At 40.9% G+C, this 17,212-nt stretch overlaps 4 protein-coding genes across 9 annotated transcripts; 3 read left to right on the top strand and 1 right to left on the bottom strand.

Moving 5' to 3' along the window:
• Positions 1 to 142: 142 nt before the first annotated feature.
• On the top strand, positions 143 to 6,397 carry LOC116929368 (neurexin-4). 2 transcript variants are annotated; one of them, XM_032936555.2, is made up of 7 exons: positions 143 to 371; positions 465 to 557; positions 2,038 to 2,234; positions 2,483 to 3,359; positions 3,428 to 4,833; positions 4,897 to 5,179; positions 5,250 to 6,397. In XM_032936555.2, the coding sequence occupies exons 1-7, from the start codon at positions 323 to 325 to the stop codon at positions 6,119 to 6,121; spliced, it is 3,777 nt and encodes a 1,258-aa protein (XP_032792446.2). In that variant the 5' UTR covers positions 143 to 322; the 3' UTR covers positions 6,122 to 6,397. The 2 variants fall into 2 exon arrangements, with proteins under 2 accessions (XP_032792446.2, XP_032792445.2); XM_032936554.2 differs by lacking the exon at positions 2,038 to 2,234 and adding an exon at positions 1,715 to 1,911.
• Positions 6,398 to 6,525: 128 nt separating this feature from the next.
• LOC116929370 (solute carrier family 12 member 9) lies at positions 6,526 to 10,603 on the top strand. Its single transcript, XM_032936558.2, has 13 exons — positions 6,526 to 7,106; positions 7,187 to 7,456; positions 7,515 to 7,563; positions 7,629 to 7,776; positions 7,840 to 8,205; positions 8,265 to 8,388; positions 8,453 to 8,660; positions 8,719 to 8,917; positions 8,978 to 9,128; positions 9,188 to 9,428; positions 9,500 to 9,685; positions 9,753 to 9,870; positions 9,935 to 10,603. The coding sequence occupies exons 1-13, from the start codon at positions 6,776 to 6,778 to the stop codon at positions 10,295 to 10,297; spliced, it is 2,754 nt and encodes a 917-aa protein (XP_032792449.1). The 5' UTR covers positions 6,526 to 6,775; the 3' UTR covers positions 10,298 to 10,603.
• A 163-nt stretch (positions 10,604 to 10,766) lies between these two features.
• On the top strand, positions 10,767 to 16,002 carry LOC123475595 (adenosine kinase-like). Of its 5 annotated transcripts, none has more exons than XM_045178491.1 (7): positions 10,767 to 10,904; positions 13,885 to 14,006; positions 14,081 to 14,163; positions 14,233 to 14,397; positions 14,534 to 14,839; positions 15,189 to 15,370; positions 15,447 to 16,002. In XM_045178491.1, the coding sequence occupies exons 2-7, from the start codon at positions 13,887 to 13,889 to the stop codon at positions 15,725 to 15,727; spliced, it is 1,137 nt and encodes a 378-aa protein (XP_045034426.1). In that variant the 5' UTR covers positions 10,767 to 10,904; positions 13,885 to 13,886; the 3' UTR covers positions 15,728 to 16,002. The 5 variants fall into 5 exon arrangements, with proteins under 5 accessions (XP_045034426.1, XP_045034425.1, XP_045034424.1 ...); XM_045178490.1 differs by lacking the exon at positions 10,767 to 10,904 and adding an exon at positions 11,950 to 12,082; XM_045178489.1 differs by lacking the exon at positions 10,767 to 10,904 and adding an exon at positions 12,252 to 12,391.
• LOC116933594 lies at positions 11,117 to 12,096 on the bottom strand. The gene is made up of 2 exons (XM_032941333.2): positions 11,929 to 12,096; positions 11,117 to 11,767 (listed from the first exon to the last, which is right to left on the bottom strand). Exons 1-2 carry the CDS (start codon positions 12,094 to 12,096, stop codon positions 11,189 to 11,191), a joined length of 747 nt encoding a protein of 248 aa, XP_032797224.1. The 3' UTR covers positions 11,117 to 11,188.
• Positions 16,003 to 17,212: the final 1,210 nt, after the last annotated feature.

Here is a 17,212-nt window from a genome sequence, read left to right as displayed (position 1 = left end):
TTTTTTTTTACATTTAAATTGGTTTTCTTTCAAAGTTTCGATATTATTTTTTGAATCTTATTTTACCTTGTTATTTTACACGGCATCTTTTGAACTTTTGGCGCCAACTAGAGAATTGGCAACATCTGGGTTCTCAACTTCTTTCCCTTTAAAACCTTTAAGCAAAAGTAACGACTAGGTAAAAACAGACGCTTTTGACACACCACGCAGGTACGCAGGGTGGGGCATGAGGTTAATATCAGTGATGTTTTAATTTCGTTGAAGTGCTTTGATTGCCCAGACCGATTTGGCAGTTTGTGTTATTAAAATATAAGTTTGTGAAATGAGGGCATTCATATTTATTGTTTCATTTTGCTCTTTCTGCTATGCAGGTAAGCAAAGTTGCCCAATACATTTTGTTTAGATGTGGCATAAGAGTTAAAATGAAAAATTCCCATTTGATTTAATAATGGTTTCTTCTACAGATGTTTGCATTTATCCATTAATCAATGAACAAACAAAAATGACTGCCACATCATCTATGCCTGGTAGAGGTGCAGAGAATGCGCGATTACTTGGTAGGTTTTTTCCCCCAGATCAATTCATTGTCTTACTAATCCCTAGAGGTGTTGGTTTCAGGTTGCTGAGCTTCTTAGATGCTTTTGGGTCTCACTACTCACATTCTTCTTTCTCATTTCCTTTGTAATAAAATATTTATTTCTAGGATGTTATTAAATGCTGAGAATGAGCCAAAGTGAGGTCCGATGGGCCGTTAACATTGCAAAGTGGAGGCCTTGTGGTGTTGAGTGGGCAAGGGCATTGAGTCACATCCAGGAAAAAGAACAAGAAAGGATATGCAGATTCACCTTTAAGAGGGATGCCAAAGCCTCCTTAGTTGGCCAGCTCATGTTACACAAGCTCATCCGTGAAACCTTGCAAATTCCCAATGAAGAAGTTCAGTTTGAAAGAACAGAGAAGGGGAAACCCTTCCTTCCCACATTAGCTCTACCGTATCAATTTAACGTTTCACATCAAGGAGCCTATACTGTTGTTGCGGCTTCGTCTTCCACCGAGTTGTTGGGGGTAGATATCATGCGTATCGATGACGAGAGGTTCGAAGAGGAAACAAAACTACAGGATTTCTTTTATACTATGAGACGTCAGTTCACCTACCGTGAATGGAAAAATATTCGTCATGGAAGCCGGAAAGAACAACTGAAGAATTTTTACAGACACTGGTGTTTGAAAGAAAGCTACGTGAAAGCTGTCGGGGTTGGCATAGGGATGAATTTGCTAAGTCTCAATTTCAATGTTAGCGAACCGATTTCCGGTATCGTCACATCGACTTCACTGGGGATAGACGGTAAACTTGAAGAATCTTGGAGATTTGAAGAGCAACTCCTCGATGAAGAACATTGCGTGTGTGTCGCTCTTAAGTCAGCCAAGAGTGCCCCTCAGCCTTTCCAACTTATTCAGTTAAAAGATTTATATCTACCGAATTGTCATGAATTGCCGAACCATGATAAGGTGGCAGCGGATTTCGAGATGAAAGAAGAGGAACCTCAGATCTGGAGATGATTGCCTTTTCTGTCTTAAACACTTTCCTCTCTTTTTTTTTTTTTTGTGGTGATGGGCCTATTTTAGTGTAGCTGCTTTTTCATACTAACCCCGAGCAAAACAAATTATAATGGCAAGGAAAGAATGTGGAACTGACTTATCAAGATGACTCGATTAGGCGGAAGTGCATGGACTGCGAAAAATCAAGACTTCAGCCAATATCTTACGCTGGATCTAGGCGATATCATGAATGTGACTGGTGTAGCTACCCAAGGTCGTCCTTCCCCCAAAGAGTTTGTGATGGAATATGGCATCAGCTACGGGTCTAATGGGCTGGATTATGCGGAATATCGTGAAATCGACGGCAGTACAAAGGTATATTAGCCTCAATGTCATGTATGTGACTAATGCCCTTGGACGATTATTTTTAGGTTTGATGGATTTCTCGCTGACATCTTCGGTTATCAAGAAATGTACTTAACTGAATAGTTTTAATCACAGGTCCCTCGGCATGGCAAGCTGCCATAAATAACTATTATCAATCCATTACCATTGAGCTGAATGGTAGATACAATATTTGTGGAGTAGCCACTCAAGGCAGACATGAGTCTTCCGAATTCGTCTCCGAATATTACGTTCTTTCTTCCGAAGACGGTCAAACTTGGACAACCTACCAATCAGATTATGGACAAGATCAGGTGCAGCTTTGCGCCGGTTTATTGATTGTGCCCTTTTTCCTGCTTCATTTTGTTTCTTGTTATTCATTTGAGTTTTTATTTTCAGTTGGAATCCGTCATATTTATTGCTCTAGTTATACCACTATGTTGGCAGCATTTCGTTTTTGTTTGCTCACCAGTTAGCGATTGCGATTTTTTTTTCTCGTGTTCGAATTTTGTGCATATTATTTTGTCTTCTAAAACTAATTGTTATCAAAATTATTTCCTAGATGTTCAAAGCTAACACGGATGGAGATGGAATTCGCCGGAATCGTTTTGAAACACCCATCATCGCACAGTACATTCGTATAAATCCAACACGCTGGAGTGATCGTATTGCAATGCGAGTTGAGCTCTATGGCTGCCCCTATGTGGCTGACGTGCTCTACTTTAATGGAACGGCCCTTCTCCAGCGCAATTTGGAAAATGACCCTATCACATCGAGAAGGGATAGCATACAACTCCGTTTCCGCACTAATCGGGCCGATGGTGTGCTCCTTTATAGTCGTGGCAGTCAGGGCGATATTCTCGCCTTGCAGTTGGTTAACAATAGAATGCTGTTAAACGTAGACCTGGGCTCTGGCTTATTGACAAGCCTTTCAGTTGGCAGCCTACTTGATGACAATCTTTGGCACGATGTACGAATCCTCCGTAATCGCCGCGAAATAATTTTCACCGTCGACCGCGTTATGATCCGAGAAAAAGTTAAGGGTGATTACGCTCAGCTGGACCTTAACCATAATTTATATATTGGAGGTGTGCCGAATATACAAGAAGGCCTCGTCGTGACCCAGAATTTCACGGGATGCATCGAGAACATGTATCTGAATTACACCAATGTTATCCAGGCCGTAAAAGACTATCGGCATGAAGATTACTACAAATATCAACGAGTTCAGGCTTTGAGCTCTTGTCCCCAGGAACCTATCGTGCCTATAACCTTCCTGACTGCCAATTCTTATGCCAAATTACCGGGATATGAAGGAGTTAGCTCCCTTAACTTATCCTTAGATTTTCGCACTTTTGAAGAGAATGGACTGCTGGCCTATCATCGCTTCACTTCTCCTGGTTTTGTCAAACTTTTCATTGAAACTGGAAAAATTAAAGGTATTTTTGAAATGTTATCTGGTTAAACCTTCTTGAAAATTAAGCGATTCTCTTATTTGTTCTTACAGTTGAAATTGCCGCAGAAAACGTGCCCAAGGTAACACTTGACAACTTTGGAACCGACCTGCTCAATGACGGACGTTGGCACAAAGTAATCATGACGCTAGCTACCAATTCACTGGTGCTGAGCGTTGATGGTCGACCAATGAAAACTGTGCGTCTCATGGCGTTCCGCACGGGTTCAAGTTACCTTATCGGTGGAGGTGTGCCGAGCACATCTGGTTTCATCGGTTGCATGCGCCAAATCAATGTTGACGGGCATTATAAAAGTCCGCTTAACTGGAAGGATGAGGAATTCTGCTGCAAGGGTGAAATAGTTTTCGACGCGTGCCAAATGATTGACCGCTGCAACCCGAATCCATGCGAGCATAGAGGAGTCTGCAAGCAAACATCGGAGGAATTCTACTGTGACTGCTCAGGAACGGGTTACGCCGGGGCTGTTTGCCACATGTCGGCGAACCCTGTTTCGTGCGAGAGTTTCCGGCAATCAGGTGCCAACGCTAGCCCTGTTGATATCAACATTGATGTGGACGGAAGTGGCCCACTACGTGCCTTCCCTGTAACTTGCGAATTTTTCAGTGATGGCAGAACGTATACGTATGTCGGACACAAGAACGATCAAACCACGGTAGTTAACGGGTTCGAAGCTCCTGGCAGTTTCGTTCAAGACATTGCCTACAATGCAGACGTTGACCAAATGGAAATTTTGATGAATCGTTCCTACACCTGCCGCCAACGTCTTCGTTATGATTGTCGTCGGTCTCGTTTGCTTAACACACCTTCACCGGAAACGCAAGAATTCAGACCCTTCAGCTGGTGGATGTCAAGGCAGAACCAACGAATGGATTATTGGGCTGGTGCCTTACCTGGTTCCCGCAAATGTGAATGCGGTATCCGTGGAAGTTGCGTCGATCGTACGAAATGGTGCAACTGCGACGCTGCGTTGGAAACATGGACAGCCGACGAAGGAGAAATTCTAGATAAGGAATATCTTCCTGTCCGCCAATTGCGATTCGGAGATACTGGCACTCCCCTCGACGACAAGGAAGGAAAATATACTTTAGGTCCCTTGCTTTGCGAAGGTGACGTACTGTATGACAACGTCGTAACTTTCCGAGTGGCTGATGCCACCATCGACTTCCCCACCTTTGATATGGGTCACAGTGGTGATTTGACTTTTGAATTCAAGACCACCGTCCAAAACGCTGTTTTGATTCACAGTAAAGGCCCGAGCGATTTTGTCAAAGTATCCATCTCCGGCGGTGACACGTTACAGTTCGAGTATCAAGCTGGATCTGGAGCTCGTACTGTAACTGTTGAAACATCGAACAAGTTGAGCGACAACCAGTGGCATTCCGTTTCTATCGAACGTAATCGCAAGGAAGCTCGGATGATTGTTGATGGAGCCCTTAAGGTAAGATAGCTATTCTTCAGTTCAAACATGATCTTGTGTTAACGTTCTTCATTATTTTACTAGTCACAAATACGAGAGCCTCCTGGACCCATCAGAGCAATGCTTTTGACTTCGCCCCTTGTTGTAGGTGCCACCGTAGACTACCGCGATGGTTTTGTGGGTTGCATGCGGGGTCTCATGGTTAACGGCCGGCATTTGGACATGAGAGCTGCCGCTCTGGCTGGCCTTTATGGTATTGGCATCGGTTGCACTGGGAAATGCGACAGCAATCCGTGTCTTAATAATGGAACGTGCCATGAAAAGTACGACAGCTACGTATGCGATTGTCGGTTCACATCATTCAAGGGTATTTGAATCCATTTCTTTCTCCTGTTGCTCCGGAAGTAATATTGGATTTTTACCTCCCTTTCGTATAGGTCCAATCTGTGCGGATGAAATTGGTGTCAACATGCAGAGTAACTATATGATTCAGTACGATTTTGCTGGATCATACAAATCAACCCTTTCCGAAAAGATTCGTGTCGGCTTTACCACCACAGATCCTAAGGGTATCCTTATGGGTCTTTATTCCGACATCAGCAAAGAATATCTCACATTACAGGTTTCAAATAGTGGTCATCTGCGTCTGGTCTTTGACTTTGGCTTTGAACGTCGTGAAATTATCTTCGAGGACCAGAACTTTGCAACTGGTCAGTTTCATGATGTGCGTATTCGACGTGAAGAATCAGGCACTCGGGTGGTTATGGAAGTCGATAGCTACGAACCTCGGTCAATCACGTACAAGATCAATCCGTCGGCTGATGCCCAGTTTAACAACATTCAACACCTTTACCTTGGTCGCAACAAAACCATGGCTGAGGGCTTCATCGGCTGCATCTCTCGCGTAGAATTTGATGATATTTATCCACTCAAGTGGCTATTTCAACAGAACCCACCCCCGAACATCAAGAAAGAGCCCAGTTCCATTTCAGAAGATTTTTGTGGTATTGAACCAGTAACTAACGCGCCGGATGTTCGCGAGACACGACCTCCTCCCATTGTAGATGAGGATAAGCTACAGGAGTTTTATCCACCAGCACATTCGGCCATTTTGGGTGGCATTTTAGCTGTTCTTTTCATTGCTCTAGTATGTATGGCCATTCTAATCGGACGTTACATGTCAAGACACAAGGGAGATTATGTTACACAAGAAGACAAAGGAGCAGAGTACGCGCCTGATCAACATTTTGCAGTCATGCACGCTGCAACGGGTCATCAAGTCCAACAGAAGAAGGAAATTTTTATCTAGGCCGTCAGTATCATTTAGAAGAAAACAACAATAAAGCGAAGAATAACATTTGTGTCACCGTTTTGTTATCTTGGTTGAATTTTCCGTCCCTTTCTGTGAATCTCACGTGCAGTTTTCCCCATTTTTTAAAGCCATCACGTTTTATTACATTTACATTTCCCCCCATATGATTGTGATCGCCAGTTCGATTTTCTTATCTTTTTCATTACAGTAGTGACTGTGTATGTCCCTTACATTGTCGGAGATGAGGAAATAGAATTTTTTTGTTACCGATTATATAAAAAATGTGTGACCAAAACCACGTAAAAGGGGTTTCAATCTATCACGCGGACAATGCGGTTTCCTTTTCCTGTTGTGCAACGTTCGCCTCCTGGTGTTCTACTTTCTAATTATCAATCGAAGCAGACGAACAATTGTATATTTTTCATTTTGATATTGTAAGTAATCCGATGACGGCAGGGTGAGTGTAATATTTGCTCGTCTATGAACCTGTGGAGGAGTGGGTGTGTTTATTCAAATACAGCTCTAGTAGCCTATAGATAGGCGTGCCCAACTGTGTAATTTAGAAGGACTACCACCGAGAAAGTCTAAGTGTGGTTTGTACGTTAATTCGTCAGCCTTCTACGTACATAAGTTTAAACGGACATTATCATAATGGACGATGCAATGGATGTTATGGGTACCGTAACCCATGACGAATCCTTCAACTCTGCAGAGCAAACCCCTTTACTCTCTCACAGGAGACTGATTCGCAGTCTGAGCAGTGTTCAACCACCCAACCATACTGTGCTGCGTATACCTAGGAGACACGTATCAGAGCAAAATTGGACACATTTGAGTGAGTTCATCCATTATGATGAACCAGCCCAAACACCAAATGAAGAAAATGAGGAACAGAAATCCCACAGGACACTTGGATCCATTGCTGGTGTTTTCAGTCCTGTTTCTCTTTCAATGTTCTCTGCCCTATTGTTCCTCAGAGTGGGTAAGACTACAACAAAATTATGAAACTATTTATATTTTTAAACTTGCAATTTTTGAATAATAATTTTTTTTTTCCATAAGGGTTTCTGATAGGCCATGCAGGGTTACTAGAGACATTACTTCAATTTGTTATTGCTTATACTATATTAATATTCACAGTCACTTCTGTCTGTGCAATTTCAACCAATGGAGCTATTGAAGGAGGGGGGTGCTATTTCATGATCAGCAGAACATTGGGTCCTGAATTTGGGGGTAGTATTGGGACACTGTTTTGCTTAGCAAACATAGTTAGTTCTGCCCTCTATCTCACTGGGTGTGCAGAAGGCCTAGTGGAAAACTTTGGACCATCAGGTACAAAACCAAAAATCACTAAGTTAAAACTGTTTAATACATTGAAAATGCTTTCTAGGGTATCTCGTTGACGGAGCATTTCCCGATGGGCGCTGGTGGCGATTTTTGTATGCCTTTTCTAATATTTTTCCAAAGTTTTACCAATTACGTTATAGATTCAATGTTAAATTAGGTATGCCTCTACAATAAATTTGGTTAACATCGTGGTTTGCTTGATCGGTGCTGCGGCTTTTGCAAAAGCATCTGCAGTGATTTTGGGTATTGTGATTGTCTGTCTGTCAGTTGTAGTGGTCTCATTTTTAGCCCAGCCAGCTTTTGAGGTAAAAATATTTTAATTTTGAAAAAATATTTTTTTTTCTGATCTAACTGTCATATATCTATAGGTCCCGATTCCGGAAGCCAACCATTTAGTACAAAATGAAACGATGAAAGTCAATGGCAGTTTTACCGGATTGACAACATCAGCCACATTCTATGGAAATCTATGGCCGAACTATGGTCAGGATTACACCTCCCCAGACGGAGGGCTAGTTTCTTTCGCTACTGTGTTTGGTGTCTTATTCAGTGGAGTGACTGGAATCATGGCTGGTGCCAACATGTCTGGTGAACTCAAAGATCCATCAAAGAGTATTCCGCGTGGAACGTTGAGCGCAGTCGGTTTCACAGGACTTGTTTACGTCATACTCAGCCTGTTAACGGCGTCCACCTGCTCGAACTTCCTTTTGAAAAATGATTATCTTTTCATGATGGTATAATTATTCCTAACAAACAGATGAGTGTGTGTTGATAACTATAAATTTGATTGCAGGGTATTTGTGTATGGAAGCCTTTTGTGACCGTGGGCATTGTCACGGCCACCTGGTCGGCCTCGCTCAGTAATTTAATAGGTTCTAGCCGAGTGCTGGCCGCTCTAGCGAGGGATGACATATTTGGTAAAATTGTTTTACAAGACGAAGTGTATATTTTTCGTTCTTAATTGGTGTAATTCTTTTAAAGGATCAATGCTCAAGCCCGTTCTCCGGGGAACCTACAAAGGGAATCCTTGGTGCTCCGTGCTTTTTGTAGCAGTACTTGTCGAGTTCTGCCTTCTTATTGGCTCTCTAAACGTTATCGCACAGTTGAACTCAGTTCTGTTTCTCCTTTCCTACTGCGCAACAAATCTGGCATGTCTTATGCCTGAACTTTCATCGGCACCAAATTTTAGGTTTCAAAATTGTCACTGATTTGAGAACCACAAAGTTAACGCATTTTTTTAATTAAAGGCCAACTTTCCAATATTTCACTTGGCACACGGCTCTTCTAGGATTGACAGGAACTATGGTTATGATGTTTGTCATTAATCCCGTCTACGCTTCCGTCTCTCTGCTCCTCTGCTTAATACTGATTATTATGCTCCATTTTTTCTCTCCGGCGCGCACTGCTAACTGGGGCTCCATTAGCCAAGCCATTATATTTCATCAGGTTTCATGCAATATTGTAATCAGCAGAATCTGTTAATGATGCATAAATTGGCTTTTTCAGGTTAGAAAATATCTTCTACTCCTTGATTCCAGGAAAGATCACGTGAAGTTTTGGCGTCCTCAAATTCTCTTGTTGGTTAGCAACCCACGTTCTTCCATCCCACTCATTTCTTTTGTCAATGCTCTAAAAAAAAGTGGTCTTTACGTACTAGGTAACTTTAAAAACATTTTTGTATGGTACACTTTAAAAAAATTCTTTTTAATAAACTAGGGCATGTTAAGATTGGATCTGTTACCGATCCCGACTCCATAACGACAACGGCAGAGCACACCGCTTGGGTTGATTTAATTGAACGACTGAAGATCAAAGGGTTCGTAGAAACGACAGTGTCACCATCGGTACGCGAGGGAATGCACCATTTGATACGGTTGTCAGGATTAGGAGCCATGAAGCCGAACACCATATGCCTGGGTTTCTATGACAGTCATCCTCAAACAGATTTGCTGTATAGGTATTAATAGTTTCTCCTACTTTTCATTCACTTTTGCAGAAGGTAAAAATTTTATTGTTTCTACTCCGCAGTTTAAGGAGAGATAGCGTATCCAGCTTAGGAGCAGACGCTAACCTGTATCCGGTGCGCGATTCTAATCACCAGCGGTTTGTTTCCCCTAGCGAGTACGTGGCTATGGTGAAGGATATTATTCGTCTACGGAAAAATGTCTGCCTATGTCGGCACTTTCACACACTCGATTTTCATTTGATCACTAAGTATTTTTGTTTATTCTCTGTTTTATTTTACATCAAACTTTTACCAACCATTTTTCGACATTTATAGCCAAAAGAAATCGATGTACATGGATGTGTGGCCAATGAACCTCTTTGGAGGACAATACTCTGATCAATTTGATACATCCAGTCTCTTCCAACTTCAGCTAGCTTGCATTTTGAACATGGTATTCTATCCGTAGATATATATTGTTTAATGCATTTTCACTAAACACAACATAAAATGTTTAGGTCCCAGTGTGGAAGGATCTAGAGCTAAGGGTATTTCTATTGCCTTCGCCTGGAAATGAAGAAGAAACTCTACGACGACAGATACAATTGCGCCGACAACTAAAAGAGCTACGTATTAAGGCACGCGTAGTAGTGGCCACAAATACGTTGTCCGACGGTCAACAATCGTCCAACAGTTTACAGGTGAATCGTCTCCTTCTTCAAAATTCAACCAATAGCGTAGTTGTCTTCCTTTATTTACCACTTCCGTCTCCTAACCAAAATGACGAGGAATACTTGTCTTCTCTATCGACTGTGTCCGATAGCCTACCCCCTGTTTTATTCGTGCATGGAATAAGTCCAGTGACTTCGACCAACTTGTGAATGAGTTGAAGGAAATTCCCTCCTTTCTTTTGCCATATTTTTATTTCTTTAGCTTCTAAAGTTTTCTTTTAAAATATTTTTGTATGCGTTACTGTTTTTTTTTTCGAATCCTTTTCCACAAGCGGATATTTTTCTTTCCCCCCCCCTCGAAAGTGATCACCACCCAACATAGGTAGAGCAATTCGTGTTGTATTTAATCGAAACTCTAGTTAATCTAAATCTGTTGAGGCTGTCCTAAAGTTCTTAATGCTGCCTTGCTGTAAGCTTTCCAATCAGCCTGCAAAAAAACTTTCTTTCGGAGAAAAAGTGATTCTTTTCTATCCTATTTAGATTCTACAAAATTTCTAATCTTCAGCGATCATGTTTCGCGACATGTGTGGGAATACCATCAGAGAGCACAACACTAATTGCTGGCTGTTAATTAAATTGATTTTTAAAACTGTTTTTAGCCGGTGTCAGGGAGTTAACCTCCGCCAAACCTAAAATAATCCAACGTTTTGCAGTACCTTTTCTTTCATGTGGAGTGGTTCTTACGAAATCACCCGGACTACCCTTCTAGTTGGTTACATTTCTCCAGTGTAACGATATGTATGGCTCAGTAGTTGAGGTAATACTTCCTATGCCTACCTTACAGGTATTTTTTAATTGTTTCCAGTGTTTGCCTGCAAGTTAATTATAAAACACCATTCACATTCTTTTGTAATGATTAGGGGGTACTCGGATGAAATTCACGATTTATTTTATTTGCTAATTTTTTTATTGTCTTCATCTTTTTACTAGGGCTACCACGTATGCCAATTTAAAGATGAACATATTTAATTTTTTATGAAGAGGAAGTACATTTATTTTTAAGCTGAAGAATTATTCGATAGGTATGGATTGAGGTAACAACTAACATATTCTTTTCTCGCAGCATGACTCTATTTTCGTTATTTCCGCATCTTTTTGGTCGCATTTCCCCTTCAACTCATCGTATTGTTTTTGCAACAGCTGTAATTTCTCACTGGCAATTTTCTTTTCCGCTTGAAGGACAAGGGTCGCGTTTTTATCCAACTCTGAAACTATACTTACAGCAACTTCTTTGCTTCGAATCTTCAAATCTTCGTTTTCTTTTTGTAGCTGTGTTATAGTGGCATTGGCAACTGCCCTTTCTTTTTGGAGGAGCAACGTCGCGTTTATTGCAGTCTGCCTGATAATGTCTTTAAGGATTTCAATGGTAGCCAATCCTTGTGTCTTGTTGACTTCAATCTCTAATTCTTTAACTTTTCTCCGAGCCTCGAAAAGTGCATTTTCAGCAAGCTCTGTCTTCTTAATTTGTTGCTGCAAGAGTCGTCTTTCGAGTTGTAACTTAATCGTCGCGTTAAATTCCACTTTACTGTCTCCATTTAAAAAATAGCCTGGTTTGGGTTCCGGTAGGGATTCACTCAAAGTAAGGGTATTCCTCCGTACAATGGTGTGTCCCGAGTTAGGCTGGTTATGATATAATTTAGAAATTTAGTACTATTAAGCAAGTGTAGCAGATGTCGCCACGTTAACCTGCAGTAAGTTTACTATCCACCAATTACCATATTTTCATTGGTCGAAATTCAACATCCAAAGCGTTTTTTATAATTATTATCAAATGTTTTTACCTTTGATTTGACTTCCTGAACTACAGTTCGTTCCGCCCATTCAGGCGGATGATTCGGGTCATCAAATGTATTTCCAAAAAATGTGCTTAGCAGCCTATCGGGCGGTGCATACGCGGTAGCCAAAATAGTGACACTGATGACCACTTTCGCAAAAGTATATTTATTCATTTTGTAACAAATTATCTATTTGAGAAATTAAGAGGAGAACGTGTTGGTTCTTTTTAAATATGAAACGCTATGACCTTTCGATTTTTAAATGGTTTACTTTTGCCTTTTTTACGTATAGCAGTCGGTCTTTCACAGCGTCGTCTGTTTTTGATGGCTAGTGGAACGTGACTGAACTCAGTTATTTTATTAGGCCCGATTATTATCAACTAAACAAGTTTGCAAACGAAAATGATTGGACACTGAATGTTGGCAATAACTGCCTTGAATCTAGAACATTCGTGGTGTCGTGTTTAAGGTGATTAATGAACTAAAATCGGATTGTAATAACATGAACTAGCTGCTTGTTACCAAACATGAGAACTAGATGAGTGACCTCACTGTTCTAATAATTGACTCCACCGTAATTTCGCATTCTAATCCATAACTTGGCCTTCAACAATCGTCTTAAACATTCTTTCTTTATGCTTTAACGATTATTAATGGAATATCTGAGGTTTGGTGAGATTCTTATTTTGTACTGCTTGAATCGCTTTATGGTGGCCATGGCGGTAGTCTCTGAAGATCTCAAAGGTAATCCAAGTTATTTATTAAAAAAATTTGTTTAATAATTAGCTTTACAATAGCCAAAGCACTACTAGTAAACATTTTCTGTTATCAAAATTTAATCACGCATGCAATATTTTATGGCGCCATTTTATTTCTGTCGGTAGATGGCGAAGTTGTGATAAAATAGTAAACAGAAGTTTTGTGTGAAGGTCGATCTAAAGGTATGCGCGCGTGATTGTATGCCCCTTACTTTTTGAAAACCAAGTTAATCGTAAGTAATTCGTTTTTACTTTTGTCTTTGTTCTTCGCAAAATTACTGTACACACTTTAGTGAAGTATTTTCGGGATAGATATTTTCTGAACGGACGTACTTTCCTCGTGTGTATGAAAATCAAACAATAACTGCTAACTTTCTAATTTTACATAGAAGTTGGGTAAAGGCATGTATTCTTTTTATCGGTTCGCCAATTTAATTCGTTCTTTGTTGTGTAACAGTGATCTAATGTGTTTCAGGTTTGGGATTGGAACACAAAGTTATAAAGTTAAAGATTCTTTGAATTGTTCACAAACTTGTTGACCAGAATTTACGTCTCTATCCCAAAAGTATAGGTTGCTTCAATATTATTTAAGATACTAATTGAACAAGGAATGTTCCAGATTAGAATGTAGGCATTTTTCGTTGATTTACACACAATTAGTCTTTACATAACATTTTGGAAAGCAAAGCAGTTTGCCACGAATATCAAATGATGTTGTGAGATCTCCCAAATCACCCAAGAAAATCATGGCATACTAACTAAACAACTTGTCATAAAACATTCCATACTTACCTTGTCATTTCAATCCATATGGGCTACATCATAGCTATATCAGGCAAATTATGTTTATCTGAAATTTAGAATGCTTAAGAGTTTGATTTCCCCCTTGCTTTCCTTCCTTAAAATGGGCTTTAATGATTATTTTGTGGCACTTGTTTTGGCCAAGCAGAGATTGAAGGACTTTCCACTGGCCTAAATGTTGCGTGTACGCTAAATTTTTGGCTTTCTTTCATTTTGGTCATGCTACGTTCGACAGTCGTAAAAAATTGGCATTCGTGACAAAGACTCTGCCGAAAAGATTTAACGATTAACAACAAGACATAAAAATAACCCAGATAGTTTGTTCCGCTTTCCTTAATTTCATCGATATTTAAATCGAATAAGTTTCCAGCTCATTCAACCAGTTAATTGCTTTTCTTAACAGAAATGCCGAGCGGTCCAATAATCGGCAATGGCCATGACGCAGAGAGCAGCAGACCTGTGGCTGTGGTTGCCTTTTGTAACGCATTATTAGATATGTCGATATCAGTTGCGGATGATTCATTGGTATTGCAAATTCTATGTTTCTCTTTTGCTCCTTTAATCTTACATTGTGTCTTCAAAATGCCCTCTTGATTTAGATAAAGAAATATGGATTGCCCTGTGATGCGCAGATCGAAATAACAAGCGAACAACAGAGCCTTTTCTCGGAAGTCCTTCACAAGTAGCGTTTGGCCCCGACATTTGTCAGTGATGCAGTCTAATCAATTGTCTAATGCATGGCGTGCTGTAGTTACCCAGTTGAATACGTGGCAGGTGGCAGCGCACAAAATACGTTGCGAATTCTTTGCCGACTCGTCAACAACAAATGGCCGTCTTACGTGGTTGCTAAAATTGCCAACGATCCCGTCGGCATCATCCTTCAAAAGTTATTAGCTCAAGATGGCGTTCAAACTCGGTAAACGCACAGAAAAAGTTTTTTTCTACAAATAATTATGCCAAGCCAATCCTTTTTTTTTGGGGGGTGCAAACAATGCAATAAGGGACAAGTTCATAAGCCCTAACTACTTTGTTTTTCTTTGGAATGAACACAGATACGTCTTCGATGAAAACTTGCCGACGGGCTGTTGCGTTGCTATTGTCCGGCCGGACGGCACGCGTTGCCTGGCCGCCAATATCGGCGCAGCTCGTGAATTCAGTATGGAGAATTTGGAGAGCATTAACGACGTCACGGACTTGATAGATCGGGCCAGAGTTCTCTATATCGAAGGATTCTTTGCTAGCCACAGTCCCGACGTTGCTATGGCGGCCCTAATCCGCGGCCATTCTCGATGTGGGCTCGTCCGACTCTTTAGCCTTTCGGCCCAATATATCTGCCTGCAGTCTCATAGTCTTTTAAGGTAGGACTCTTTCATGATATTTTATTTAAATCAACGGACGAAAAGGAGATCTTTTTTTCACGCGCTACGGTTGTTTGCTAGCGATTCGATGGCTATCTAAACCGTATAGGCCATCTTTCTTCATCAAAAATGAAGGAAGATCCGGGTAGCCTTACGTATGCTTGTCTAGCTCTTAATTGAACCCATCACTAATGGAAGCGCACTTGTGGTTCACCTTGCAGTATTTAAAAAATGCTCCCAGTCGTTTTTTTTTTCTCTTTCCTATTCTTCGTTTTAAATGGCTGACGATCTCTCTATTATTTAACACGTCTTACGTATACGCACACCGATGGGACTGTACTGCGTACAGACGGTTTCTTTCCTACTCCAACCTCGTCGTTGGTAACGAAGACGAATTCCGTGCATTGGCCCAATGTGCCGGCCTGGTTAATCACAACGAGCCCATAGCCAGCGTGGCTCGCAAAATTGCCGACTTGGAATATATTTCACCTGTGAATCAAGTCCAATCTTGTCTTCTCACCGATTTTCAAGGTTGAGTTGGTTTCTTTTTTTTTTGCGATCTTCGTTTTTTGGAAAATGATTGAGGTTATATCGTTTTTCAAAATAGGGTCGGCTGATTGGGATTGGTCTAAACTGAACGAACGATTGGTTGTTGTGACTTGCGGAGCTTCGGGAGTCGTTTGCGCTACGTCGTCCGATTCTTGGGAATTCGCGGCTGTAAAACTTCAGCCGGAAGAAATCAAAGACACAACCGGAGCTGGTGATGCGTTTTTAGCTGGTTTTCTTTCACAACTTCTCGTCTCACGTCCACTCGATGTTTGCGTCGCTACCGGCCAACAAACAGCTCGTATCGTCATTACTCAAGTCGGTTGTCAACTCCCTCTTTGAATTTCTATTTTTAGAACAATTCAAATTTTTTCAGTATTTCTATTTCCAATAGTTTGAATGTGTTTATAGGTCCCCTTTAGAGAATATTGCATCTATTGATATTAACTTTAAACCCATAGCTAAATAAATTTCCTGATGCAATAATGCAAGAAAGAATATTTAGTGATTGAATATTTATCACTATTTCTTTTCTTGAAATGTTGCCGAATTCGCCCTGTACCCAATAGCACCATATCTTGCAAGTCAGCTCTTATACAAGCTTTTCTTTTTTCTGATTTGCATTTGATTTAATAGCATTATTCAGGAACACCGAATCATCGTTATTTTGCCTTTCCACTGTGGTCAATTAAGCCCGCCTTCTAATCCGTCGAGTCTTTCCCATCTAAGGTCGTCATCATCATTCCGAATATACATAAAAAGTTGTGTTGCTAGATGCAACTGCAATTGGGCGTGGTCTTGCGTGTCGATCCTACTGACGTTTATTTTTTGTTTTGGGTACAAGTGACGGCCCCAGTGCCGATGTTGATACACACACGCTACAAGACTGGTAGCTAAACATTTCCTGGCTTTCGCCTACACCAAGTTGTTTATGCCCATACAAAAAAAAAAAACTAGAATGAAACGCACGGAGGGGCTTCACGGAAGAAGATATATAACTAATCCAACTTTTCGAATGAGGGCCGCTGCCGTTCACGAGTTCAATAGAGACAGAATAGCGAGGCTTTTATTTTTTTTTACTGTGCCTAAGTATGCTAATAACTTTTCCTTCACAATTAATCCGGTCCTCTTTCCGATTCCGAAACGACGTATACACCGTCTCTTTCGTGTGTCGTCGTTAACAAGAATGAAGGGGCGAGTACGGGTCTTTAAAAGTCTTTCTCTTTTCAAACTTTGACTGGGGACGAAGCCCCTTGTCTTTTTTTTTTTTTTTCTTTTCTTTCTAGAATCTTGTCTTCATTAATATACATTTTCTATTCAGGGAAGATAAAGGCAGGCGTCAGAGGTATGTATAGAGGCTGTTTTGGGGAGGAAGAAGAAGAAAAAAAAAAATTACTGGGAAGGGGGGGGGGGCGTCTCGCTCGTTTCCAAGCGGATCCAATTAACCATAAAGTCAAGTCAGCTCTAATGCTCTTTCCTGTATATATCTCCTAACTCGTTGCTTGGCGTCACCGTTTTCTCTAGTTACGTAGTGGCTTTATTTTATTTTATTTTTTTTTTTGCTGGTGGGTTGAAAATGGGCTCCTTTTCTTCGACGTCTTGGGTTCGGGTAGAGGCTTTTTTTTTTTTTTTTATTTGAGTATTTGCCTTGTCTTGAAATGGAGAATCGATGCTGATGGAGACATTTCAAAAGGGTCCAACGGCAACCGGACAAGGGTGGGGCTATCAAAGGGGCCATCATCGTCGCACGAGACTTTGGGTGTAAGAGAAAAAGAAAAGAAAAAATTACGAATAAAAAGAGACCCGATTCGAAGATCGAGGATTGGA

The sequence above is a fragment of the Daphnia magna genome, linkage group LG8 (assembly GCF_020631705.1).
Source record: "Daphnia magna isolate NIES linkage group LG8, ASM2063170v1.1, whole genome shotgun sequence".
Taxonomy (NCBI): Eukaryota; Metazoa; Arthropoda; class Branchiopoda; order Diplostraca; family Daphniidae; genus Daphnia; species Daphnia magna.
Note: the sequence above shows the minus strand (reverse complement) of the source record. Positions and strands in the feature narration are given on the sequence as shown.

Bases quoted from the DNA above. Each gene is read 5' to 3' on its own strand.
- LOC116933594 (XM_032941333.2), bottom strand. From the start codon at position 12,096: ATGAATAAATATACTTTTGCGAAAGTGGTCATCAGTGTCACTATTTTG. The intron at 11,768-11,928 runs GTAAAAACATTT...TATCATAACCAG, and splicing joins TTCAGGAAGTCAAATCAAAG to CCTAACTCGGGACACACCAT.
- LOC116929370 (XM_032936558.2), top strand. From the start codon at position 6,776: ATGGACGATGCAATGGATGTTATGGGTACCGTAACCCATGACGAATCC. The intron at 7,457-7,514 runs GTACAAAACCAA...AATGCTTTCTAG, and splicing joins GGAAAACTTTGGACCATCAG to GGTATCTCGTTGACGGAGCA. The intron at 8,918-8,977 runs GTTTCATGCAAT...TGGCTTTTTCAG, and splicing joins AAGCCATTATATTTCATCAG to GTTAGAAAATATCTTCTACT.
- LOC123475595 (XM_045178487.1), top strand. From the start codon at position 12,576: ATGGAATATCTGAGGTTTGGTGAGATTCTTATTTTGTACTGCTTGAAT. The intron at 14,840-15,188 runs GTAGGACTCTTT...TACTGCGTACAG, and splicing joins CAGTCTCATAGTCTTTTAAG to ACGGTTTCTTTCCTACTCCA. The intron at 15,371-15,446 runs GTTGAGTTGGTT...TTTTCAAAATAG, and splicing joins TCTTCTCACCGATTTTCAAG to GGTCGGCTGATTGGGATTGG.
- LOC116929368 (XM_032936555.2), top strand. From the start codon at position 323: ATGAGGGCATTCATATTTATTGTTTCATTTTGCTCTTTCTGCTATGCA. The intron at 558-2,037 runs GTAGGTTTTTTC...TTTTAATCACAG, and splicing joins AGAGAATGCGCGATTACTTG to GTCCCTCGGCATGGCAAGCT. The intron at 2,235-2,482 runs GTGCAGCTTTGC...ATTATTTCCTAG, and splicing joins CAGATTATGGACAAGATCAG to ATGTTCAAAGCTAACACGGA.